The sequence below is a fragment of the Python bivittatus genome, unplaced genomic scaffold, assembly GCF_059951505.1.
Source record: "Python bivittatus isolate LINGU-HERP-01145 unplaced genomic scaffold, Pbiv_v1 ctg000120_np1212, whole genome shotgun sequence".
Taxonomy (NCBI): Eukaryota; Metazoa; Chordata; class Lepidosauria; order Squamata; family Pythonidae; genus Python; species Python bivittatus.
The window spans coordinates 8,300,927-8,328,477 of NW_028277037.1; the positions used below are offsets into that span (position 1 = coordinate 8,300,927).

Sequence of the window (27,551 nt, forward strand, 5' to 3'; positions counted from 1 at the left end):
TCATTTTTCAGATAATACAGTTGTGCTCTAGTCCTCTGAAATTATCCATTCATTCTTTGTCTCCACAACAAATACAAAATGCTAACTACTGTTGGGTTCTGCTGTCTAAAGAAATGAATGCAAATGGAGAGATTTTTGATATGAATGGGCACGGAAAGCTTGATCCAATCATAAAACGGGTGTCATTCATTTAGATAAGAGTTGCCTTAGTCTTTTTTCCACCTTCTTTCTTAAGACATATTTTCTGTAAACTGGATCTAAGCCCATCATCAGGCTTCTGCAAAATCTGTATGTACAGACTCAAGTTTGAAATTTGAACTAGGGCCTTACCGCTTTCAGAATCTCAGCTTTTGTTTTAGATTTACAATCAGAAGTTATGCTTTAGTTGTGCCTCAGTACATCCATTTCTTCTCATGGATACTTTTTCATTACTTATTGCACTTCAATTCATTGGCTACTCATAGAGCTGTGTAAGGGGGCCCTCCATATAAGCACTTCCATAGTGCAGAGAGAGGCAATGGTCCCGTACTACCATTTAAGGACACGATATTTATTTTAGATACATAAAAGTGTCACTGGAGAAGACTCTGATGCTTGGAAGAATTGAAGGCAATTGAAAGGGGCTGACAGAAAACAAGGTGGCTAGATACTATCATTGATAAGAGAGGCATCAGCTTACATGAACTCAAAGGGCCAATTATTGAAACACAATGCTTGAAAAATGATGTCCGCTGAGTCATGAAGCATCAGAAGCCATTGAACAACAGAACAATACCACAATTGATACATTCCCTAAACATGTCTAATTTGATTACTGAATTAACCCACATTTTGGTTTTCTCATAGGACACTGTATTACAAACTAGGGCAACCAGGTTCACACAACAGACGAAGTTACAACAAGCATAATCTAAATTAATACTAATCAAACTTAAACTGTTGTGTAATGCACCTACAAGAGCTTGCTTGATCTGGTTAAATCTGTTTTGTGAATAAAACCATTGTAATATGTTTTCTTCCTCTTGATTTACAGGGAACAAATTACTTTTTTTAACAGAAACAAACGGAACTGTTTTGACTATGGCTGGGGCAACTGATGACAAATGCCCCCTGATGTAATCACACAAGTGGCAAGATTTACATACTTGTGTCAGATGTTGAAACATGTACATGAAGGCAGGATTTGCATAATGATCCCACCACATTAACGTTTTGGCATCTTTGGAGTTTGCTACAACCAGCCTATTTTGTTGTAAAATCACAACACGGAATACATTTTCACAGTTGTAACTGGAGCAACAGAACTTTATACATTAGATACAGCATCTACAGTTTTGGAAATACATGGGGAAAAAATACATGGCTATGACCCTATTTATTTCCTTTTCCCAAGAGGTAGCAAACTGTTTTCAGTAAATCACTTTTAAATAGGACTGCAAGAATCCTCCATAATACTTCTATGAAAAAGAGATCTTTTCTCCATGTCTACATGTATTATTACATTGTAAATTCTACAGGGATATCAGGTCTGCATATATTCTGCCCCTAATATGTAAATTTTCAGGAAGGCCAGACAATTTCTATGAAGATTCAAAACCCTTTATCACCTGTGCAGTAGTCAAATCCTGTGTTGCCTTGATGAAAATAAGGCATAACTGGTCACAGAAATAACCACTTTTGTTTTATTTATCCTTTTAGGTTTAATACATTCTAGCCATCTCGTTTTAGGTGATATATATTTTTACTTCATAGATTATAATATTTTAGATTTATGCTTGCACCATTGTAGTAGTGTATGTTACATTTTTATTTGTTATTTTATCTTCGTTATGCTAGTATTTTATCTCACCTATTTGATTTTACTTTGGTATTGTATTTATTCAAATGTTGCTGGTCACTGACTGAATGAACAGCATTTCAAATCTCTCCAGTGAATGATGATCTCCACATTTACACATTGAAACTGAGTCGTACTCTACATGTACATTAACAGCATGTATCCTGAAAGAAAAAAAGAGCTACCTATTTCCCAGTTTTCATAAGCTTACCTGCTTCACCCAAATATTCCCAAGCAGAAGTTATTTAGAAGTTTGTGCACATACTGTAAGTGGGAGTATAAGGCTTTGTGCACCTCTTAGGCTTTTATTAAGGGACTTCAACTAAATGGAACAATGAAGCATGAATCTGTTGTGATGAATCTCCCAAATTGTCACACAGTGTTCCTGGTAATGGTTCAAACAAGTAAAGCATCTGCTCTATTAGTCTTGCTTCTGCCCTTCTACCCCTACTCCCATGGCAGTGTATCGCCAACCCAGCTCTGCTTTTGGAAGCCCTTGAAGAGGTGACTTTTTCAGAAGGCCTTGGGAATGGATGCGATGGATCTTGTTATTTTCTCCAAGAGGGGTGTTTTGTTTGATTGTTTGTCATGAATATCTCCTCTTTTGTTTCTTGTTTTAATCCTAGTTAATTATATTTTGTAAGTCACCTACAGGTGCAATTCAACTAATGCAGCCTCAATGTTTGATTGATTGATTGATTGATTGATTGAATAAATAAATAAATATCCTGCAAATTTTGCCCTCAAAGTTTTCCTTTAGAAATGGGGCAGTGAAAGAACCCTTGAGCATCAGCTTCTTACTTGGGATTATGCCTTCCTGCTTCAGAAATATCATTTTCTATTCCACCAGTGGAATCAAAATAATTTCTTACCATAGATTGACCTACAGACTTCAAAAACTGTGGGCCAATATTCTGATGGGAATCTTTTGATCCTGTAACCTATGAGGAAAGTCGAGCTAATATGCAATGACTTAGCAGAGAAACAGATTTTACTGTCTTTATAAAGCATTTACAGATCAATAAGTAAACTTTATTTGCTGAGCATCATGTTAATGGGATTTTGTCCTAAGGATGGATAAACATACCTTTATGTTCTGTACTAAATCTTGTAATTATCACATCGGTTTCAGCAAGGATAAAATACTGTTAATGCCTTGCTGAAGCCACATTAGGGTTTATTCCACATGCAGCTAATTTCAAAGTATAAACAAGTAAGCAACATACAATCAGGAGGCAAACATTAATACATAAAAATGACTGATCTTCTAAGCTTCAGCCTGTTTTTAATGAGAAAAAGTGTTCTCAACAGACATGAAGAATTACAGCCAAATTCTCTTCTTCAAGTACCTTATTTGTGCTACCCCACTGATTTCCAAAAGGAACAGAGGTAAATAAGGATAGCGTGGTGAGTCTGATATGGCTTCTTAATTGTTTTTCTTGTAAGGCAGATTAGCAGATCAGAAAGCTTAGCATTAAAAAAAACCCAAACTGATTAATCTCAGCCCCCTAGTAGTATGCTAATGGGACTGATTTCTCCCTGGTACTCCTATTCGTCTGCATAATCACTTTATAAACTCCAGATGCTAGAGGTCGAAAGTCTGTCTCAGAAATATAACAGGATTGCCTTTAAAATTATGCAAAGAGATGTTTTAAGGGCATGTGTCAATCGTTTTTCTACATTAATGAATAAAGGACAATAAACAAAACAAAGAACGCTAATCTAGAAAGTGTATATTGCTCAGCTGAAATTGTTTGCCCCCCCCCCACATTAAAAATGGTCTCTTGTTCAGTGGTTTTAAAGCACATTTTTTAAAAGAATGAGCACTCCGCTGAATAATGTATTATTTCTTGGTCAGGGATGGCACTGCATCAGGGATTGGTTATATCGTGTTGCCCCGTCAGCACATTCACAATACAGTTCCTGCTTGCCCAGGAAATGACATGCAAGTAATCAAAGAAGGAAGACATTTTTAGTAGTTCCAGAAACCGTTTCAGAGGTAATAGGTCAAGTGAACAGCCTGTGTTCCTGATGAGAAACCAAATGTTGGCTTGTTCTGCTCACTGATACAGCAAAGCCAGTCCAAAATGTGAACATAGACAAAATCTGCTACGTCTAGCTCATGCACTCTCTAATCTGTTTGTGTTTTTTCCAAAAACTGACTTCTTCCGTGGCTCCATTCTGCTAATATAAATCCAGAAAGAAAGAGACCCAATACTGTTTTACAGTGACTGGCATCGCTATACCTACGTTCCAAGAACCTACTGCTCCTTCAGTATTCTCAAAACTTCAGAAACATCTTTAGAAGCATTTTGGAAGAAAATGGGCTTTACCACAAAGCTTAGCCACTTTTGATCTATCCTTGTAAGTGTTTTTGGATATTCTGAGTATTAAAGGCTCTGGAGAATGATTGTAACTAACATTTAAACTGTGGAAGGACGTATAGATACAAATACACGCACATAAACACATACATACATACTTACATTCCTACATATTTTGGTGAAAAGTGTTTTCCAGAGACCTGATCTTTAAGGATGAGGGGTTTTTAGTCAAAATAATTTCTATCTTGAAACAACACCCATGTGATAAGAACTAAATCTGATTATTGCAAAATGAAGAATACAAGTGTATGTTTGGTGGATGAACTTAGATATCTTTGATTCATCTGAAATTAATTTGGGATAATCTCTGACTGAATATTAACTAAGAGAATCTGATGGGCAATGATTCCGTGGAAGGGGAATTTAATTTTGAGAGATTTCTGGATATGATATGAATTAAAAGAATTTGTTAAGATTGATGGGAGAGATAATAAATGATATTTGAATGTAGCTTGGTTCTTCCCACAACGAGAAGTTAATTGAAGGAAGTATTTGTATGACAGGCTGGATATCTAGAAAGAATTCAAAGAGTAAGAACATAAAAAGAGGACAGTTTTTAAATATGGAAATGATTTGATCAGAATCAAAATAACCTGTTGTCTCAGAGATTTGCAAAATTATTAATTCAATCCCTATTTCATTTCCAAGACCGAAGCGATACCAGCTCTCATCCTACTGTTTCAGAATTATAAGAATTGTGTAACATAATCCATCATGTTCAGATGAACAAAGTTAACTAGTTGCTATTGTCCTTCAAAGAATTGCTGTACAGACAAGATACATACATGTGAACACTTCATTAGCAATATTTTGTAACACTGAAGCTATCATGCAATCACTGGAAAATGGGTTAGGTTGTCACACACGTTTAAAAAGAGTATTACTTTAGATTGATTAGGTAACAAAAGGTTAAGAATCTGAACATGGAACTTACAGACATTGGTGATCTGCCACCAAATACAGTATTTATTTGTATCAAATTCCCAAGTGCATTAGTAATTAAGCTATGCACAAGCAGCTGATAGAACTACAAAGTTTCTTCCTAGTTTTAAGCCAAAGTGACTGCTTCTTTTAGCTAATTGATCATAATTTCACTTCATTTTGATTTTGCAGATTCCCTAAATCAGCAGAAGTCTGGATTGTTCTTGACAATGTGCTATCCCCTTAAAATTCAGCAGGAAGTGTTTGGTAATGCTTATTTTATTGCAATACCTATCCAATACCTGCCCTTTCTTTCCATTGCCATTCAGTATCTCATTCAACTCAATGTCTTTGAATTGTTCAACAAAATCACAGCCTACGGGAGCACGGTTTATACAGTATTCCTATATGTTCTGTAGCACTCTTCAAAAACCAGAGTAATAAGATATGCAAATAACTGCTTATATCCAGTATTATCAATGATTACTATAACATTTTGCCATTATATATTTACTTTAGATACCTATTTCATCTACATTTAAATGTGATTTCTTATATTGCTACCTAAAGACAGTTTTTCATAAAGTAATTAGCACCAGTGATGTTTTAAGAGAAATTTTAATTCAGTTCAATGGCCAACTATTATTTCTAGTAAATAGTGTGATATCTTCCTTCCCACAAGCAAAATAAGTACACAAAGGGCCTAGTGAACATATTATACAAAAAAGGAAAGACAAGTGAGCTGATATTAGGGGCCTGTTAACTGGTTGCACTGTTAATTTTTATGTAATTATGACAATACTCAGCTGCCTTTATGTATAATTTATAATTGTTTTAATGATTGAAATTGTTCGCCATCCAGAGTCACTTGGATTGAGAAGGGCAGATGAATGAATGAATGAATGAATGAATGAATGAATGAATGAATGAATGAATGAATGTCAGCCCAGGGAGGTTGAGAAATGGCACAACAGGAATTCCAGGAATTCTCTTTATTGCAGAAGGGTAGACGAACAGAATCTTGAAAGCCTGTTCAAGTTATTGAGTCCCTTACTTTACACTCTTTATACATATGACTGTACCCCCACTCACTTCAGCAATATTATCATTAAATTCGCAGATGATACAACAGTGGTGGGGCTTATCTCCAAAGGAGATGAGTCTGCCTACCGGGATGAGGTGGACCGGCTGCTTTCGTGGTGCGGATACAATAATTTGGCTCTTAATATCAATAAGACCAAGGAGCTTAAGGTGGACTATAGGAGGAATAGATTAGATGTCCAGCCTCTGATTATCAATGGAGACCGAGTGGAGCGGGTGGCCAGTTTTAAGTTTCTGGATGTTATTATAAAGGAGGACTTGACCTGGGGCGCTCATATTGCAGCCTTGGTTAAGAGGCCCAGCAGAGATCATACCACCTGAGACTTCTCAGGAAGCAACAACTGAATGAAAAACTGCTGGTGACCTTCTACCGCTGTACCATTGAGAGCATTTTAACCTACTGCACCTGTGTATGGTTTGCTAACTGCACAGTGGCAGATAGGAAAGCACTCCAGAGGGTTACCATCACTGCCCAGAGGACCACTGGCTGCCCTCTCCTCCCTTTGGAAGAACTTTATAGTTCCCGCTGCCTTAAGAAGGCTCAAAATATTCTTAAGGACCCATCCCACCCGGGACATTCTTTTTTTGAACTATGACCATCTGGTAGACGGTACAGGATAATGAAAACAAGGACCAATAGGCTGAAGAATAGCTTCTATCTTAGAGCTGCAACTACACTGAATTCTATCGTATAGTGCAGTATTAATGCAGCATCAGTGGTTGTGCAATATGGAATGTGAAGGTTGTGTTATATGTGTTTTATGTGTGTTATGTGTTTTATGTGTTCTATGGTTTTTATATTTTTAAAGCTGCACTGGGGTGGCATTAATTTCGTTGTACAAGTTGTACAATGACAATAAAGATTTCTATTTTATTCTATTCTATTCTATTATGGGCCATCAAGTCGGTGTCGACTCTTAGTGACCACATAGATTTTCTCCAGGATAATCTGTTCCATCTTACACTAAACAAAATCAAAGTGGGGTTATTCTGAGTTTCTTTCTTACAGTTTCCTCCTTCTCAGATCTGAGTAATCTTTTCACAACGTCCCCCGTTAAAGGCTTGCTCATTCCTTCTCTATTCCCAGGTTAGCTTTACATTCCTTCACATGATAACCATTTCGCCTCTCCCAAACTATAGGACCTGATTCTCACGCTGACCCTAAAAATGTTGACCTTTAAAAATTAAAAGAAGTAGAGAAATCATCAAAAATGAATAGTAATGTGGTAGAGGCACACTACAAACATTAAGGAACATTATAATCCTAATGACTTAGATCAGTAATCAGCAACTTAATGTTAAGCCCCTTTGTATAAACCCAGTTAAGAAGAAACATACCCTTCTACAAAACCCTACTTAACTGTACTTCGTTTGAATTGGATGAGACCTTGCACTGAATATAAAGTGGAAAAAATATGTGACTATAAAATAATCTGATTAGAATACTTTTTACAGTCCCATGTGTGATAGCATAGTGAGAGTGCCTTCGTTAGGAGAAACATATATATATATTTTCTGGTGGGCCAATTCTCCTTCCCCCTACAGTGAGCTTTCAAGAAAGATTACATTATTAGGTTGCATTTCCAAAAAGTTTGCAGCCCATGACTTGCCCTTGGAGCATTAAAAAAATGCATTGTCTGCTTGAGCTGCATTTTGTGGATAATTATAATTTATATCCTACTCACAGGCTCCTTCTTTGCTGACATCTGCCTCCTTAGGTGACTGTTCTTTACTAACAAGACAGAACCTGAGAGACTTTCAGAATTGTCTTTAAATTATACATGTACTTAATAAAACTGATATACATAAATCAACCTGTTGAAATGCCCTATTTTTGAGGGTTAATATTTTGCATTCCCAAGTGACTATAAAGCAAATCATATACCTGGGTAGGTTTCCTACTGCTGCAAAATATGTATGACTTTTTTTAAATCTCAGCATTGCTTTATCTGCAGTCTTGCCACCAAAGAGGAAAACATCTTCCATCTCAGATTTCTTTGCAAGGCCTTTTGGCATCATCCCATTTAATGTTGACTTAGATGGGGAACTGTGTGAGCACGAATGTTTTCTTTTTTTTTAATGGTTTGTAGTATGTTGTTAGATATTTTTAATTGTACCTATCATACTGGTGTTTTCAATTTATTTTTTGTGGGCTGCTGAGTTTGGGTCATTTTAATCATGCTGTTATTGTAGTGATTCCCCCTCTGGAATCAGTGGTGTCTAGTGATCATCAGAACTGGTAAAACAAAGGAAAAGACAGGTATGGTAGCAAATCCATACCTGAGACTAGTTTTGTTCCGTAAAGTCTCTTCTGTAGCAATGGCATTAAGAAGAGCTATCCTTAAGAGTACCAATCCTTAAGTTACCTACCTGCACTGCAGAATGATCTCTTGCTTGGTTCAACAGACTTACATGCTATCACATCTGAAGCTCTGATAGAGAAGGGGAATCTTTGCCCAACACTTTTATCTTCTAATTAGGTGGCTGATTTACAGTGAGGAGAGTTTTCCCATTGCTTGGCTTTAATGAAGGGATCCCCCCCCCCCCAATTCTGGGGAGGGACATGCTGCTGAAATTCCACCATTTTGCCTCCAAATTTTGGCAGTGTGGTATTGAGGAGCTGGGGGAAGAGGACCTGCGTGTGGCCCATGGTTTGCTAACTGCTGATGGAACCAGTTTCTGAACTGGTTATGAGAACTGACAGGGTGATGAGATTAGAGTCAGCACGCAGTTGAAAGCACACAGAACTGTTTCATTATGTAAGCAGATAATTGCTTTAATTGGGACATTTATCATTTCAGTTTTTATTTTAATGAGGTAGGAAGGAAGGAAGGAAGGAAGGAAGGAAGGAAGGAAGGAAGGACGGACGGACAAACATGACTTGTATACTATATGTATACTGAGAACCATTTTGGTCTAGTGGTTAAGGCACCAGGCTAGAAAGCAGGAGACGGTGAGTTCTAGTCCCACCTTAGGCATGAAAGCCGGCTGGGTGACTTTGGGTCAGTCACTCTCACTCAGCCGAATTCACCTCACAGAGTTGTTGTTGTCGTGGGGAAAATAGGAGGAGGAAGGAATATTAAGTATGTTTGCCACCTTGAGTTATTTATAAAAAATAATAAAGGCAGGATTAAAAAATCTAAAAAAAAAATAAGAAAATGAAGACAGCTCCTCAAGCTTGTATTTACATTCAGATTAAATTTTTAGCCATGGACCTGTAATGGTGTGTGGGAAAGACCTTGAGAGACTGGGCCCAGAGATGCTGCCTAGGGAATGGTCAGAAAAGAGACAGCATAGCCGCAGCTGGACAGTGGGAGGAGCAAAAGGCTCAGAAGGGATCCTCCCTAATTTCTCGGGGTGTAAAGAAGATGGCAGGAGATTTGTACTTTCAGACTTGCAAGATTCTGCTAATGTAGCCTTACAATAAAGTAGAATTAGCTCATCTGGTCGTGTTTCCTATCTGTTCTACCTAGTAAGGCTGACAATACGAGCCTGAGAACCACAGGCTGCTTGGATAGTCATGTAAGGAAATTTCAGCTCAAACAACTTCCCTACAACAGTTTTCTCAATATTGAGAATAGGCCAGAAGTTTGATTTCCTCAAGCAAGTCTCCCTATAAAAATGATTTACATCTTCTCCTTGGCTTTCATCGTGCGACATTAATAATGCATCAGCTTGGAGAATATTTATTTTTTGTTATTACCATATTTATATCCAATCCTCTTTCCAGTGAGCTCAAGGGAACATCATAACTATGCTTGTGCTAGAACGTGTTGCAAAGCCTGAACCTGGAGTGGAATGGAGAATGGAAGATGCTTTTCATCCAGCCAAGATGGGATGAGCATCTCTAAGTTATTTAGTCTCCGATTCAAAATCCCCCATGGAACTCTGCCTCTGACGTACAGTTTGGAGAGGTCAGCGTGACAGAAAGCAGAGGAGGAAATAATAAAGCAACTAACTTTTATTCTTGCTAACTTAACAGCTTGGCTGGGAGGAAAGGGAAAGTATCGGTTTCAGGGACTGACACATCTGTCCCCAAATCAGACTGATCCTTATGGCCACTCTGTAATCTTTTGGATGAGTGGCTAGACTGTGGAGGATGGAGAAAGGGGGGCTGTGTTTTTTTGGGGGGCTCTGTACAGCCATACTCTCATTGCATATAACCTAGCTTAATTTCATCTCTTTTTCTCTTCCTTCCCTTCCTCTCTTTCTCTTATGATATATTGTATTCGATTTTTTCCCCCTAGTTTTTACTTACTTTTCCTCTCCCATTGTATATTCTTCCTGCAAATCATTCATCAATTTTTTTTAACCACGCAAATTATGAATAGTGCAGTTATGTGGGTCCGTTTTCCTAGGCCTTGTAAGCAATATTCTCCCGCACTTCATTCTGATCTTAGAGGTAGCTGCGTATATTTTGTTATTTATTTATTTAATCAATTTATATGGCCGCCTGCTCCACGTACGTGGCTCTGGGTGGCTTTAAATAAAAATGCTACTGTTATATTAGAACGTGTCTTGTACTAGTTCAAGTCTCTGGACAACAGCAGCACCATCCGCAGAGGGAGCCGGGGTGTCAGGAAAGGCAAGATGATTCAAGCTCCATCCCTTTTGTACATACACAATATATTACGAAAAGAGTGGGCTTGTATCACAATACTGCTTCTGCCATCTTGCATTTTTTATTACTGCCTCCCTCCCCCCCCCCCGCCAGAACACCGCTGGGCAGGAGAGCAATTGGGCAGACGAAGAATTAGTAGGAACCTCTGGCACACCACGGCACGTTTCACTCCCCACCCCAATAAAGACTAATATTTATGCAAATGTCATTATCTTCTCATTAAACAGAGGGAGAAACATTTATATTTTTTTACATCCACCCCACCCAGATTCATCCAAGGTAGGTCTGATTACTTTGAAGCTAATTCTAGCATTAAACAGGAGGTGGTCTTTGTATAATCCTAATAATAACAATACTAAGTAACAATCAGAAGGAAATGCATAGCTAGTTGTATACAAAAGAGAGATACTCATTCGGCAGTATTTGTGGAGCTGGGCCAAAAATGTCAATACAGGGAGCCCTTGTTTAGCAACTATCTCAGATAGCAATCATTCACAAATATGATAGTAATAAATGGTAATAAAAAAGTCATTTAGGACCAATGTGTGCATTTAGGACAACAAAAGCCTTCAGTGTGAAACTGATTAAGGTCTGGTCAGTTTCAGGCAGCAGTGCAGAAGGGTTCTAATCAACTAATTAAAGTCACAGAGCTGAGATTGTCAACTTCCAGATACCACTTTTTAGGGAAGTACTGCGTTGCTGAGAAAAGCAGCTTAGGAAGAGATCGCTTGTTTCATCTTCACAGCCTCTCACATGGTTTGCTTAGTGACCATGTCACTTAGAGACCATTTTGCTAGAACCAACTGCAGCCACTAAATGAAGACTACCTGTATGGTGGTTGTAGTAGCCCAGTTGAAAGCCCGCTCCTTTGTACATACATGCGATATCAGCACACATAAAAAAGTCATGCTGGTGTGACTTTTATTGACTTTTTTGAACCCCCTGTGGAATTTTATTTGATGAGTGGAGAAAAGAATATACTAGGTTCCAAATTAAATTTTATTTGCTTTCTCAGACAAGCTTTCTAGATGCTTCTGCTGAAAGATTTGTTACGCTGGTCCATGGCCAAAGGGCTTGCTTTAATATAATGCAGATTCATTAAAAGTCATATTGTTTATCCAGAAGCCAATGCTGTCAGTATTTATCGATTCATAGCAAAGATAATTATGTATTTTTTGATAGCAAGTCAAGAAGCATTAAAGGGGCTGTTATTCCATGTGACTTCAAAGCAAATACTGTATATGACACCATGTTTGGTATTTGTCAGAATATACACTGATAGGCAAAGAACAGGAATAAATTAGAAAAGCAGAATTCTGATTTCAGAAGAAACTGCTTTGTTAAGTTCCAGCAACCAATTTGCTATAATGTTGATTACTTGCATAATGTAAACATTCTATTTCCACTGACGTTTTAAAACAGAAAAAAAAACCCACATTCACCTATAAGTTAGTATATGTCAGATAAAAATAAAAATGTAGTTGGAGATGAAATACCTAATCAAATTCCTTAATGGATTATACATTCGTACTGGAAAGAAAAAATACTGCCAGAGCATATGTACATTCCAGAATTTGATTCGAAATCCTACTCACAAGAATGTTTACATTTCTATTAGCATGTTCAATGTCATGATAATTTCAATGGTCAATATTATGGTGACAATAGAAACCTACTGTCAAATAAAGTGTTTTGCCCAAGGATCAATATCTTCCTACACATAACCCTTTTAGAAGAACTCCTTGGTTGTTTATTTCTTGGGTCATCTAGGGCTGTGCAGTGCTTCAGATTTGATTCCAAGTTTCAGAATACCTTTTCAGGATTTCATACTCTTTCAGGAATATGAACATAGCACAGTCCTTGGGGAAAAGATGTAGCTGCTTTAAGGCACTGTAGAGAGGTGTTTCGTTCATGCCTCTGCATCTTCCAAAGCACCTTTTTGAAACTGAGTATGAAGCACTGCAGAGCCTCAGTTTCCTCTGAATCAGGGACTCTACCTTTATGTTCCCAAATTTGACAGGTTCCTAAGCGAAGCACAACCACTGCGGAGTCCTTGGGGTTCTCTGAGCTTGGTTGTTTTCTTGCAGACGTTTCGTTACCTGGCTAGGTAACATCTTCAGTGCTAGAAGGGAGAGGGGAGAAAGCAAACCCCACTCCCTTCTAGCACTGAAGATGTTACCTAGCCAGGTAATGAAACGTCTGCAAGAAAACAACCAAGCTCAGAGAACCCCAAGCACTCCGCAATGCAATCCCGAGTTACATATATTCTCTTCTATTGGAAAGAAAATTTATTTGTAAAGGGCTTTTTGACAGGCAGTGAAACCGCTTTTGTTCCACCATGCATTCTGCCCTAATTGAATTGATTGTAAGCATTCCGTCCTTGTGTATGTAGTGGTTTTGTCTATACTGCCAGCTTTATTTGTCCTGTTTAATTTTATTGTTTTATTCTGTTGCTGTTGACTGCCTAGAGTCTCAAGACTGGGGGTGATGGACAAATATTGTAAATAAATACGTAAATACTATAGGATCCGTGGTTTGTATGTTATACAATACAATTTCTAATTTAGGCTCTCATGCTAGTAGGACAAGCCAATTGTAAATGAATAGGCTTTCTGAACCACTCCACAGTTCTTTCACAAAATCCTCAAAATTCTAGCTTATTCTTCTGTCCAAAAGCAGCAATTAAGAACACTGGCATCTACATATGAAGCTCTCACATCTAGCTCTACAATAGGCTGAGTCTAGAATGCCCCATTCTGTAGCATCCATGACATGTCAAATATTATATTTATCTGCTCCTGGACATAAAGATACTGTATTTTAGGTATAAAAATACTCAAGCAAATTATATCTGACATTACAGTGAATGAGAGAATGCTATATTCTCTTTTTAAACATCTCCTTCTATTTTGCCTCTTGGAAAAACTCCCTTATGATCCCAATAGAGGATCAGTGCTATCCTATCTGACCACACCGGTTTATTTAGCTATTTATTACTATGGTTATGTACTGCCAGATTCCAGAACAACTCTAGGCAGTACACAAAAAACACCCATCAACAAAACATGATTTCCTAATAAAGCACCCAGCAACTTTGAGCCCTTCCTCATAAGGGCCATAGGCTAATCAAACACAAAAAAAGTATATATTTTACTGCTTTCCTAATGAAGAGCTGGATAGATCCTATGCAAACTGCTGGAAGGAGGCTATTCCAGAGTAGGATCAGCTATTGAAAATATTGACTTCAGCCCCTACCTTCTCAGTTAGTTCTCCACTGAGAATCTCTGCATTTCTCTCTCTTCTGCTTGCTCAGAAGACTTCTTTTGTATATCCCCTGTTGGTTAGCCTGATATCCTCAAGATATTCCTCACTTCCTTCCTGTCTCACCCCAGTTCTCCTCTCTTCTATCTCTGACCTGGGCAGTTCAATTACTTCCCTGGCCTGATCTCTCTCCATAATGGAGGAGAGCACCCTAATCTGTAGACAGCCTTAAGTAATTCAAGGTTTCCAAAGCTTATTTTTTACTTCTTCTTTCACACAAGCAGCAATACTTTCTTATAAAAGTTACACTCCTAACTTTTGCATTTTTCTCTCCATGCATTCTTTCCACTGCGTAAAGCTATCCGCTACCCCACCCACATCTCCTGCAGAATTGGCGTTACAAACTACAGCAGCTCTTACCCGCCACTGGATTCTGCATCAATTGCAGTTTCCAAGTAGCCTTCAAAAGCAGATTTATTTATTTATTTATTCATTCATTCATTCATTCATTCATTCATTCATTCATTCATTCACTTACTTACTTACTTACTTACTTACTTACTTATTTCAATTGACATGGCCACTCATCTCAACCTCATGACTCTGGGTGGCAAACAACAGTATAATTTTATTTATTTCTTTACTGACTGATTGAGTTTAAGAGCAATTAAAATTTTTCAGTTGCATAAAATGTAATATTTTGGAAAAAATCAGTTGTACACTGAGGACCATATTTCCAAAAATATGTTGATAATTTAAATACAAATCACAGCTCAAAGAAAGTAATATCCAGATCACTTCAGCTGCTATGGGACAAATAAAAAAGGTGTTGCACTTGGCATCAGAAAAATGGAATTCAGTAAGCCGCTCAGCAATTAGGTTCACTCATTATCCTTGGCCAAGTTACAGTCTCTCCGCCTAATGAACTTCCCCACAGTATGATAACTATAAAACAAGAGAAACCTTTGTAAGCCTTCCTGAAGTTCTTGGAGAAGGTGGGCCCGCTTGTGATAAATAACCTTCAGTTTATTAGTCCAAGAATTTGATTTTCATTTTAATAATTGAGTACATTAATAAATCTTATCTAAATAATATGGATTCCTATGTAAAAAAAAACTGCAAGTAATTTCAAACATTTTTGAATATTAGCAAAAATATTGTGTCTGTATTACATACATTTAAATATAATTCCTTAATTTCAGAATAATATCATATGCATATACATGCGTATAATGTTATTATCACTTGTTATATTTCTAATGAAGTTTTTAAAATGTACTTTTATTCTTATTGTTATTTTAATATCTGTAAACTGCCTGGAATTCCTGAGGCCAGAAACTTGAGGTGATAGATAATTGCACAACCAAATAAACAAATCCGTAGATATTATGAGATTAGAACTGTAAACTAATAGTATTCATTGCTCATGGAATATAATTTCACATTAATGAATATTTTCAGGATTGAAAGACCTAGCGTTCAGATCAATGTTTCCTAATTTAGGCAACTTTTAGATATGTTGCCTTCAACTCCCAGAATTATCAGCAGAGCCATTATTGGCTAGGGAATTCTGGGAGTTGAAGGCAAATATACCTGGAAGTTGTTAGGTTGGAAAACATTCCTCTTGATCAGTAATGCTATCATTCTAGAATATAATTCATAGATTCTAGTGCAATGAACATGTCTATACTTCAAAGTTTTTTTTCCCATAAGTATATTAAACAAGTCCATTAATTTTTATATTTACAGTTTTCACTCTCGGGGTACTTATAACTGATTCAGAATGTTGATTATAGTGGGGGAATTTACCAAGTAAAACTGAAAATGTAAATGTTGCTGACCAATGTCAGTTTGGACCCTATTCACAATTTAATTAACTGTTAACAGATTCTTCCAGATATGACGCTATACAGATATTTTATCTCCTGTTAATTAGTAATTATGCACTGGCAAGAAAACAGGATTTCTTTCCAATTAATCCAGAACTCAGTGATTATTTAAACTTGGTTAATTAGCAGTGGAGAGCTGGTACATCTTCTGGGCAAATTGTGTTTGATAATCCCTATTAAAATATACATGGAGGTTGTTGACTTGTAACAGAAAAGTGGCAGTTCAAAGATACAGCACAAGGCAAATGGGGGCCCATTAAAATTTCCCCAACTGTTCTAATGAGAACGCCGAGGGTCATTTCTTTCTCGTTGACCATCTGTTTGGTTTCTGGCATGAGTCCCTGGTGTGAAGGGAGGGTGCTAAAGCCCATTTGGTTTGTCCTAAAGTAAATGAGGGATGTGGAGCAATTTCAGCCATTTACACAGAAACGTTGTTTCGCATAGCCTAACCTTTATCTAAATGCTGTGCTAATCAGAGCGGTTCTTGTTCAAACTGTAGAGAAGAATGCGTAGGGCTCCGTCAACACAAAGGCAACTGCGAGGAACTCCCCCCTCCTCACAGCTACAACAGTTCTATAGTAGTAACAGATAATTTTCCCTTTTTAATGTAAGCGTGATTTTCCATTCCAATCAGATGCGGTTCTTGGTGGTAACCTGAACATATGGGCCTTTCTAAAGACCTTTTCCCTAATCTTGCCACTCTCCAGATGTGTGGATTTCAGTGCTCCAGACTTCCAGAGAAGTTCCCAGGCTCTCCTTGGGGATTTGCCCTACGCTCCATCGGATTTTGTTTCCAAGGATTTTTAAAATTAAAAATAGCAACATGGGAAGCCATCATACTGAAAAGCACAGAGCAAATTTCAAGCACTATCTTGATTTCCGAGAATGCTTCTAGGTCACGATAGACATTCTTAGAAAATAAAACTAGCGGTGGCTGCCGCTCAGAAATATTCTTTCAATATACATGAGAAGAACTAGAGTTTTTATGTTTCTTCCTGTTTAATTCCTTGTCTTTTATGATAATATAATATGCACACCACACTTTTGAATTATTGTTTTAGGTCAATGGAGGCCTAACAAATCGATTTCCTTTAGTTTAGCTATTTAAAAGTTGCTACACTGCATCCTTAGTTGACCTCTGGTAAAATGCAACATTTGAAATGCTGGTTAATCTTGGATCAATCCAACTCCAACCCAAGGCCACTACCACAAACAACCTGTTTACACCGTAGCATCCAACATTAATTACCTCTTAACACATTACATTTTGTTGATGATTCTAGACATGATATACGGCATATAAACCATATATAATCTGAATGATGTGGAGCTCTATACATTTAGTAACCGTAAAAAACATGGAAACAACACTCAAGGTTTTGGAACCCATAAATGTTGCATTCCATAATAACAAAGAATTTGAAAATAATATGGAACTTTCAAATTTCCAAGAGGTGGAAAAGGCCTAAATATAGCCTCTCTCCTTTTCTTGTCTTCTCTTATCACCTCATTCCCATCCAGTGTTATTATTCACTTTTTCTTTTTCCTTCCTTTAGCAAGGCAAATCATTCTTTCTCTTATCCTATTTCTATCCTTTTATTTTCCTACTATTTTTGAAGAAGGGAAGGAACAATGTATGTATTTGCATACATTTCCGCATGGGAAGATGAGCGTCATTCTTGTGACAGAGAGACATGGATCAATTAATTTTGCAACTTTATTTTACAGGAAATTAAGTTTAGCCTGTAGTTATAAATTCAATAAACATCACTTTTGTTTCTCTGCATCTGCCCTGCTCTCGTTTGGAGCGTGACTACTGGCAGATAGATAAATAGATAGACAGAAGACAGACAGACATGCACAGAAACAAACACGCATATGACCCCACGCATAAGGCTCCTGGGAGAACTTCTGCAATGCGCTCTACATGAGGCTGCACCTAAAGAGCCTCCAGAAACTGCAAATGCTCCAGAATGCAGAAGTGCATTCAGTAGGCTTCCAGGTACATTTCAAGGAGCTGACTGTCACCTATGAAATCCTGCATGGTCCAAGGCCAGGTTACTTGCAGGATCACCTTCCTCTGATAGTTTCCTCATTCCACCAGATGCAGGAGGGTGGGTATGCTCTGGATCCCTTCTGTTAAACAGTGTCATCTAACTGGACCCAGGAAGAGTGCCTTCTCTGTCGCAGCACCTCCCCTTTAGAACAGGATCCCCCCGAGACTCAGACGGCCCCAATCCTGTTAGCTTTCTGGAAGACTTGACTTTTTCCCAGGCACCGGGGCCAGGTTGTTAGTTGAGCCCACTAAGTATGTTATATGATGTGTTTGGTGCGAGTTTAGCTGGAGCCTAGGTCACACTGTATGGGAGCGTAATGTATTTCTTTTGCTTTATGTTTTTATATATTGATAGCCACCCAGTCACTAGGCTGAGATGGGCAGCCTCATAAATTCTTTCAATAAATATACAGGTTTTAAATGCATACATATTTACTGGCCAGGGAGGACATCTCCATGGTCTCAGTTGGAGCTAGCAAACCTAGGTTAATAAGGTAAGAAAGCTGGGCATTGCATAGGATTTTTGTTTGTGTTTATAATTTTTCTTCTTTTGGAGAGATTGTCTTACATTAAAGGTTGTCTTCCTTTTAGGCAAATATGGTAGAATTTTCAACAAGCTTTATGTGAGACTGAATCTTACAAAGAGCAGGCACTTTGGGGAAAAAACCCACATTTCATTTTAATTTGTTCATGAAATGTTATTGCAGCAAACTTTGTTTTCTGATCTCCTAGGACAGTGTTTCTCAACCTTGACAACTTTTAAGATGCGAGGACTTCAACTCCCAGAATTCCCCTGCCAGCAAATCTGGCAGGGGAATTCTGGGAGTTGAAGTCCTCGCATCTTAAAAGTTGTCAAGGTTGAGAAACACTGTCCTAGGACATCAGTGTCTCTGCAATCAGACCTTGGGGGAGGGATTTGATTCTTTGTCTGAATATACCATTTAATTAGATTCAAAACAATAAAGCTATAGGCATATTCTCATTTATTTACTCACTGGATTTATATCCTGTCTTCCCTTCAGGGACTCAAAGCAATGTACTCCTTCTCCCAATTATTCCCCACAAAAATATTCCTGGGAAGAAGGATGGGTTGTGAGATTGGCTGAAAGTCACCCAGAAAATTTCCATGGCTGAGCATAGATTCAAACCTGAATCTCCCCAGTCCTAATGCAGCAGTTTAATCACCACACTGCATAGATAAAAATAAATCAGCCAGACTAAATACGACTTTAAAACATAAATTATATCAGATTTTAGAAGAGCCGAGCGTCCAACTCAGGAAACAAGAATCACTGGGATTTCTGGAAAGATCTTTATCGCTAGTAGGGCAACACCACAGAATCTTAAAGCCTATCAAAGTAATTCTCCCATACAACTTCTACCTTGTGTAATTAAGGCAGAGTTACTCTGAATCTCTTTCTCACGCCTCCCTCCCCTTGTCCTTGGTCTCAAGACTGTCTTCTGCAACAGCCCCGTTTCCTCCCTTAAGTGCTCTCCCCTCTGTTTCCAAGGTCTGTTAGGAATTCAATTACACCTAGCTTGAAATGATCTCTAGTTTTATATTTCAGTCAGGTCCTTATCAAATAAAATATCTTCCCTGTTATTTGAATAGACATTTCCCACCAAAGAAAAGGGGGGATTAATTAATCCTTTTGTTACTACCCCAACTGTGTAAAATCTCCCTTTGCAGGCACATATCCCGCCGCCAAGACAATTTGTCTGAAATCTGGCGGTTTAACTCCTCAGAGGGGCGCCTAAACGTGTCCCTAATTCTGCCCGCAAAAGGAAACGGTTACAAGGACATTCCTTTTTCAAATATAAAATTTAAAGCAGCATACCTCCAAAATATTTACCTTTACATGTATAAAACTGGGGAAATTCATCACTTCAGAATATCTGAAGTGCCATTCTATTACAGTATTATAGTATAATAGCTTAAATATATTATTATATTATATTATATTATATTATATTAATAACATATAATAGCCATTTTTTATTTTCTCATAAAAAACATGAAACTAGATCCTGGCCCTGAGCCAACGTCTCTGATTCAATGTGGGTCCAAGTAGCCTATTTTCTAAGTGCCGAATTTGGCTCAAAGCACACACTGGGGTTTGTGCATATACTTCTTCAAAATGCTTCCGACTGACTGGTTGGGTTTATTATTGCCTTCAACTGACTGCCACCCTAGGGAATGTACAACATATAACTGTATCGTCACAAAATACAGTATTGTACAACATGCTGCAATACTGTACACATCAGTGAAACCATTTCTGGTCTCAGTGGCTCTGCATGGATCAATTCCCAAGGTTTTTACAAGTCTCCAGAAGACCATGAGAGGGGGAACCACCTTTGCCTTGGAGGGCCAGCGGTTTCCGAGGAGGGGCTCTTTTCGCAGAGAATGCTGCCATCAAGCTGCTTCCTGTCACACTTGCTATGGCCAGGACTCTTAGCAGTGCTCCACTGTCACAGATGGGCGGATGGAATCTCCTAGGGCGGTGTTGTCCCAACTTGGCCACTTTAAGATGAGTGGACTTCAACTCCCAGAATTCCCCAGCCAGCATGGCTGGCTGGAGAATTCTGGGAGTTGAAGTCCACTCATCTTAAAGTGGCCAGGTTGGGACAACACTGCCCTAGGGAATGGTGGTCTTTTAGAGACCCAGATGCCAAACCATATAGAGCTTTATAGGAAGCAACCAGGCATGCAGTAATGGTAAACTATATTGGATGGCCAAAAAGAAACAACCTTCATTATATATGAAGCAGGACAATGTCCATAGTTTTTTCTTGTCTGGCTGTTAATTTTTCATTGCTTATTAACCCCTGCCTGCTTTAAATTAGAAAAGCAATGGACAAGTTATTTTCTTAGTCCACATTTGTGCCATGGTTTAAATGCTCTTTGCATCTAAATGTTTTGGCTGTTATCAGGAAAAAGCAGATTTAGGTGCAATGTCCTGCATTAATGTCAGGACAACCCCAACTGGCTGTGATAGCTCTCATTTGATTTCAAATCAAACTATGCTTTCTTGCAGGTAGGTTCTCCTGAGTTAAGTGGGAAATGTTCATTTACTTATGAAAAATAAATGAGCCTCACTGTCTTCACTAAAGGTTAGGGAAGGGTGTATGCTCAAAGGATTATTGTCCATTAAGCATAAGATAATTTAAGGCAGATGAGAAACATGAAATAAGGCGTGAAATAGGTAATACACATTCACCAACCTAATGTGGTATAGTCACATTTATTTATAATATTTGCTCAACTGCAAAGCCTTGAGCTGCAAGAAACATATTTCAGTCGCATATGTGGAACATGACTCTTAGTAAATCATCTTTAGGATCAGTTTTCCATTGAAGAGAACAGCAGGGTGCAGGTCTACAAAAATCTGCCAACCATTAGATGGCAGCAAACAGAGCTTTATCTCTTTGCTGCCATCTAGTGGCTGTCTGAATTTCTGCAGCCCAGATAGTATTTGCTAATACAGAGAACTATTCCTCCATCTATGCTTAGTGAAAGTGGCAACTGTCTAAAATAAAATAAATAGAAGTGAATATTGTTATATCAGTTTCTTAGACCTGTAAGGCTTATGCCAAGAAAAAAGATTGGACTTACCAAATCCAAATGCACTGGACCCGCCAATGCTCTGCGAAGTCTGAACACTGGTAGATGTATAAAGTCCCGTGACCAATATGCCATCAAAAAAGGTGCTTGTTGAAATAGTCACTGAAAAGGGGGAAAAAAAATATTTTAATATTCTATGGGGGTTTTTTATTTAAAAAAAAATTAGCAACCCTCATTTCCAGGACAGAGATCTTCCCAGCCTTCTTTGGACTCAAATCAGCTGATTCTTTTCATTTATTTATGTATTTAATTGTGAATGTGAGTCTAGATGGCTAACAAAATGTTAAAACAATAAAAGCAATATTAGCAAAGGGGGAAAAAAAATACAGGTAGCCCTTGCTTAATGACCATTTGTTTAATGATGGTTTGAAGTTACAATGGCCTTGGAAAAAGCACTTTACAACCTATACTTGCACTTACGACAGCTGCAGACTGTTGCAAACTATCGTGCCATCCCTGTGATCACATGATTACAATTTGTGACCTCTTTTACAGGGTGGTCATTAAGCGAGTCACCAGGACCACATGATTCGCTTGTTTGTCCGGGTGTATCCTTTGTGATCATTGTACAGGTAGTCCCTGCTTAACAACCACAATAGGAACTGGGAAATCGGTTATTAAGCAGGGCAGTCATTAAGCAAGTCACTACATGACTGGACCCAATTTTATGACCATTTTTATGATGGTCACTAAGTGAATCATGTGGTCGTTACATGAATCATGTGGTCGTTAAGCAAATTTCAGCAAAAAACTTCCACTGGGGAAGTAGGCACCACTGTTAGAACATGTTTCTTCCCCCCACATGGAAAGCAATATAGGCACTATAACACTTTTAGTTTTTTATTTATTTTATTATTCACATTTCTGTCTTGCAGCAATTGAAAGACTCTTGGCTCATAAAGAGTACAAAACTGAAAACATCCATGGTATAGGTTTGCATAAAAACAATTAAAAACAATACAGCTAAGCATAAAAATGCAAACAATAAAAACAAAAGTTACAGATGGTGTGAGAAAGTCTGGGGAAGGCTCTTGAAAACAACTCTGTCTTTAAAAGCTTCTGAAAAGCTTCCATGTTAACATATAGTAATTAATACGCGGATCTTTTTCCTTGACATTAAACCCTCACTTTCTGTATTATGAAACCAATTAAAATACAAGATTAAAACTCAGAGCAGTGTTTCCAAAATCATCTATCTATTTTAAAGAGAAATAATAAAAATACAGCATTTCTTTCAGGTAAACACAGCAATGTCATACTCTTCAGCATTACTGATAAATATGATTTCCCAATGTATGCCAATTTGTCCTATTACCACCTAGATTACACCCATGTTTTTAAAACTCCAGGATTTCTTTTTTTTTTTTTTACAAATATCTAGAAAATCTGGATGGTTCTGAGATTATGGGTAGTTGTGCTATGCCCCGAGTTTCCACAATTAAATAGAAATAGGTTGATCAGGATTGTTTCCATAATGGAAGTTCTACATAATTTTAAATTCCAAGCATGAATGAGAGATTCATGGGATTATATATGTTCAGATATATACCGAATCTGTCATAAAAAGCATGCAATTCACTCAGAGGTTTCTTTATCTACTGCATACCTACAGTGCTGTGAGAAACACCCCTAACACTTTAAATGCCCATTTTGCAAATCTAAGTATTCCTCATTTGTCTTTTTGTATAATAATTTATAGAGTGTATTGTTCCATTTACTCTACAGCCAGGCATCTCTATTAATTGTTGCTAAAGTTATTGGTCATCTTTAATGATCAGAAATAATTCTTACGCTTAATTATCTTTCTGCCATGAAGTGCACACATATTGAGGACTACAGCAGCATGCTTTAAAAGTACATTAAAAAGCCATTCATTTCAACCTGTTTCCGAAACACGTAATTTGCAGAAACTAGGATTTGATTCGGTTGCAAACACACCTATCCCAGTTGGATTTTTTAAAAAAAACATATTTTCAGTAACCCAAATAGCTGGCAAAATACAGTGTACAAAGGTGTCTGTGTAAGAAAAATGCACAATTTCAGCATAGGTGCCTGTGACAGTGGTGAGGAGGGGCAAAAGGAACGAGGTGACAAAACCATGAGTTGTGATACAAACTCTACCCCTTACATACTTGCATGTGACATTATGATGCAAGTACTAAAAGGGTGGAACTTGTCTCATGATGTCACAATGCATGTTTCCTCACTTTGGTGTCATCGTGGTTAGGATGCCTATAGTTTTTAGATGCATTTTACATTACAGTTGAATGCACATCACTGTAGTAAAGTTACTTCTTAAAAATTCAAGCCAGATAATATGAAAAGACTGCCATAAACCACTAGGCAACTTCTAAAACATTCACTGATACACAGGTACTTGTGACTCTTCAAAAAACATATATTACACAAGAAATGAAACTCTGAATTATTTAAACAAGGGGTTCTCAGAATCCTCAGTTCTGTCAGTCACTCAGTCAAAGAACCTGAGTCCTGCCAAGATAAAAACCAAAAGCCCATTTTCTCTAAAAAACACATATATTTACAGACCACTGTTATTATGTTCATTCATTCCAGTAATTTTAAGACAGAACAATTATAGTAGGATTTTCAACAATATTATTACAAGTGTAAAATAATGAGAGCTAATTGGGGTGGAAGTAGTAGAGTTTGTCACCGCACGAACAGTCTTCTTCTAAATCTGATGTTCTTAAACGGTGGATTGTGACCCCACTGAGGGTTCATAAGCAAATGTGAGGGAGGTCACACTTTGGTGATACTGTGCCTCAATAAGTCAAAGGTGACAGCAAGATGGCCACTCATGTATCTCCCAACTTCAGAAGCATCCTGGCATGTTTATTGTCCTGGTGTGGTCTTGCTCCCTCTATGCAGCCCACTAGGTACACCAGACCAGGAAATCAACTCCACAGGAAGGCTAAACTACTTTTACTGAGATTGGCTATAATAACAGAATCTTGCAAGTCTGATTGTGTTATACCTTCTCCTCCTCCTTCTTATAGTTCAGTGAATCTCCGGCAAGGTCTCTCTTTGCTACAGCCTGACCGCTGCTTTCATGTTCTCTCTCGGCATCTTCCCTCTGCCCACCCTACCAGAGAAGGTGAGACTGCAGGCATTTCCGACTTCTTTCTCTATCAGCCATTAGTCTGGGTATAAGCACGTGGCCATTTTGGGAAAGGAAGGCGGGGGAAGAGGCAATGGTGGCATCTCTAAGCAAATCTTGGTGAGGAGAGGAGTGTGTTCTCATGACAAAGGAGGGTCAGTCACTAACCAGGAAGGTGAACTGCTGGAGGGTTTCTGCCAGCCCTGCTCTGCTGCCCACAACCTGCTGTGAGGCGAAAGGGAGGAGGCTTCTTTGCAGACGTCTCTCACTAGGGTTCTTTTTTGCCATCACCCAGGAGATGCGCCTGGACGGAAGCCCTGTGCAGCACTGGCCTCTCCCATTCCCACTCCTTCCATGTATCCCAAAAGGGCTGGCCATGGATTCTGACCGCTGCTTTCCTGTCATGACACCCCTACGAGATAGCTGAGGGCCTCAGTAAGCCAGGATTTGACATGCGGGCAAATCGGAAGAGAGCCCAGGCCAGCTGAAGAGATCTAGGAATCCCTACAGCAGCTACTGATAAGCCTTCTGCTTTTACTGCCCAAGCTAGAGAACAGACTGACTATTATCGTGGTTCCAAATTTCTGCTAAGATGTTCACTGGAGGCTAGTTGCTCTGCCCTTCTGCTTTGTTCTTGGGGGTTTTCCCCTGATTTACGAAAAGGATTTGCATCTCATCTAAATAACTTCTGCAAAACATTGCTACATGGCAGTGCTTGCTTTCTGAATATTCATTTTAACATGACTGCTTAGTACTATTAGTTGTTCCAACAGAAGAATACTGAAGATACTCTATTTGAATAGCCTTAGCTAAGAAAAATCAAAGTGAATGTTCTTAACAGCACTATAGATTAGAGACATTGTTCTGCATTTTCTGCAACAAAGGCCTTGAACCAACTGAATACTAGCCTGACTAAAGTAGGTGGGCTGGGGCATCTGGGGGTGTCCTTCCGAGGGATAGATTAGAGAATTAATGAGTGCTTTGATGTCTTAAGCCTAAACAAAGGCTTGCACACCATTTTTTCTTCTTTCTGCAATACAGAACAAAAATCAGGGAAATTGCAATGTAGTTTCTTGCTTCTCTCCCACAAAAATTCATCAGCATGATTTTCTGGGTGCTGCAATTAAGAGATTATAGCTTTTAGCTAATACTTCTTTAGAAACCATCAACTTCTCTAAAAACAAAACAAATCTCAGAATATGCTACTCAAAAATTGCCTGGGAGCCAAGAACTATGGAACATATCTATAAAATATAACTTAATTATAAGTTATAACTTGAGAGAAAACTGGTATAAAGTGTTTTATGCATGGTATACAACTCCGTCAATTATTCCCAAGATAGGCTAATCATATAGTAATAAATGCTGAAAATGCCATGAGACAGAAAGAAAATTGTGGGCATGTAAAAAACTTCAAAAGCACTGGAAAGAAATCTCAACGCTATTCAGAGAATTTTAGAAATCAAATTTGAAATGAAACCACATTTTTTTTCACTAGGTATAATACCAAGATGTATTAACAAAAAAGATCACAATTTACTAAGATACATGTTCATGGCCACGAGAATAAACTTAGCACATTGTGGAAAAGAGGTATGTTACCAACGATACCAGACTGGGAAATTAAACTTGCAGAACATGCAGTAATAGCAAAATTAACAGCATATATTCATGTTTAACAAAATTTAAGCAAGAATGGCTTCCATATATATTACATATTATGCAGCAAGATAAATGTAAGCATTTAGAGCAATGCTTCTCAAATTTTGTCCTTCATTACCCAAAACCGCTTATTAGAAGGAGGGCACTGGCAGGTGTGTGTCCGTGTGAGTGAAGGGGGGAAGGAGGGTCCGGTGCATGCAAGTAAGCAAAGAAAGGCTGGGGTGGGTGGGGAAGATTTACCAGAGTGACTTTTGATTTACCTTGCCTTGCCAGCTTCCCACTGACTTTGCTTGTGGGAAGCCGACAGGGAAGGTTTCAAATGGTGATCACGTGACTGCAGGATGCTATAACCAGTCATAAGTATGAGCAAGTTGCCAAATTTTGTCCACATGACCGCAGGGGTGCTGCAACGGCTAGAACTTCAAGAACCGGTCATAAGTCCCTTCCTTCAGCACTGTCGTAACTTTGAACGGTCACTGAACAAATGGTCGTAACTCGAGGACTACCTGTATTATTAAAAACAATATAACTGAATGATCTTTATGTCATTTCAACAAATTACCATTGGGAATTTCATCAATTTTCGTCTTAACAGTAATACTTTGGGAGACTTTTGAATATATTTTAGTATATGTGGCAATCTTTAAGTCAATTTAAATGTCCCTGTTGTGATGAGTAATGGGTTCGTGTGTCATTACCCAAAGTAAAAACACTCTTACCCACTTTTTACCCAAATTTACCCAGGTTTGGGAAGCACTGATTTAGAGTATGGGTTTTAAGGGGTAAAAGAATTGACCAAAGAATTGAAATCAGAAATACATGAACATTTTAAATGTTTATAAATATTGTATATTAGTCAGAGTACAACAAAGGGGAAGTTAAAAACTAAATATCTAACTGCAATGTTTTTAGTAATTTTTCCTCTTTCTCCTTTTTTTTTTTAATGGCATCTTTAAATAACAAAATAGTGGAGACTTTGGCACTCAGCTCAGAGATTCAAAAAGATCTCTAAAATCATTTTCCTTATTGTTAAAAATAACAATGTATTTTGTTTTTTATAGTTAATTTTTCATCAA

At 38.0% G+C, this 27,551-nt stretch overlaps 1 protein-coding gene across 1 annotated transcript in view; it reads right to left on the reverse strand.

Moving 5' to 3' along the window:
- Window positions 1–27,551, reverse strand: part of RELN (reelin) — a 320,681-nt gene that overhangs the window by 244,105 nt on the left and 49,025 nt on the right. The window contains exon 2 of the mRNA XM_088134961.1: window positions 21,687–21,797. Within this exon, the coding sequence (XP_087991087.1) occupies window positions 21,687–21,797 (111 nt within the window). The remainder of the gene's footprint in view (window positions 1–21,686; window positions 21,798–27,551) is intronic.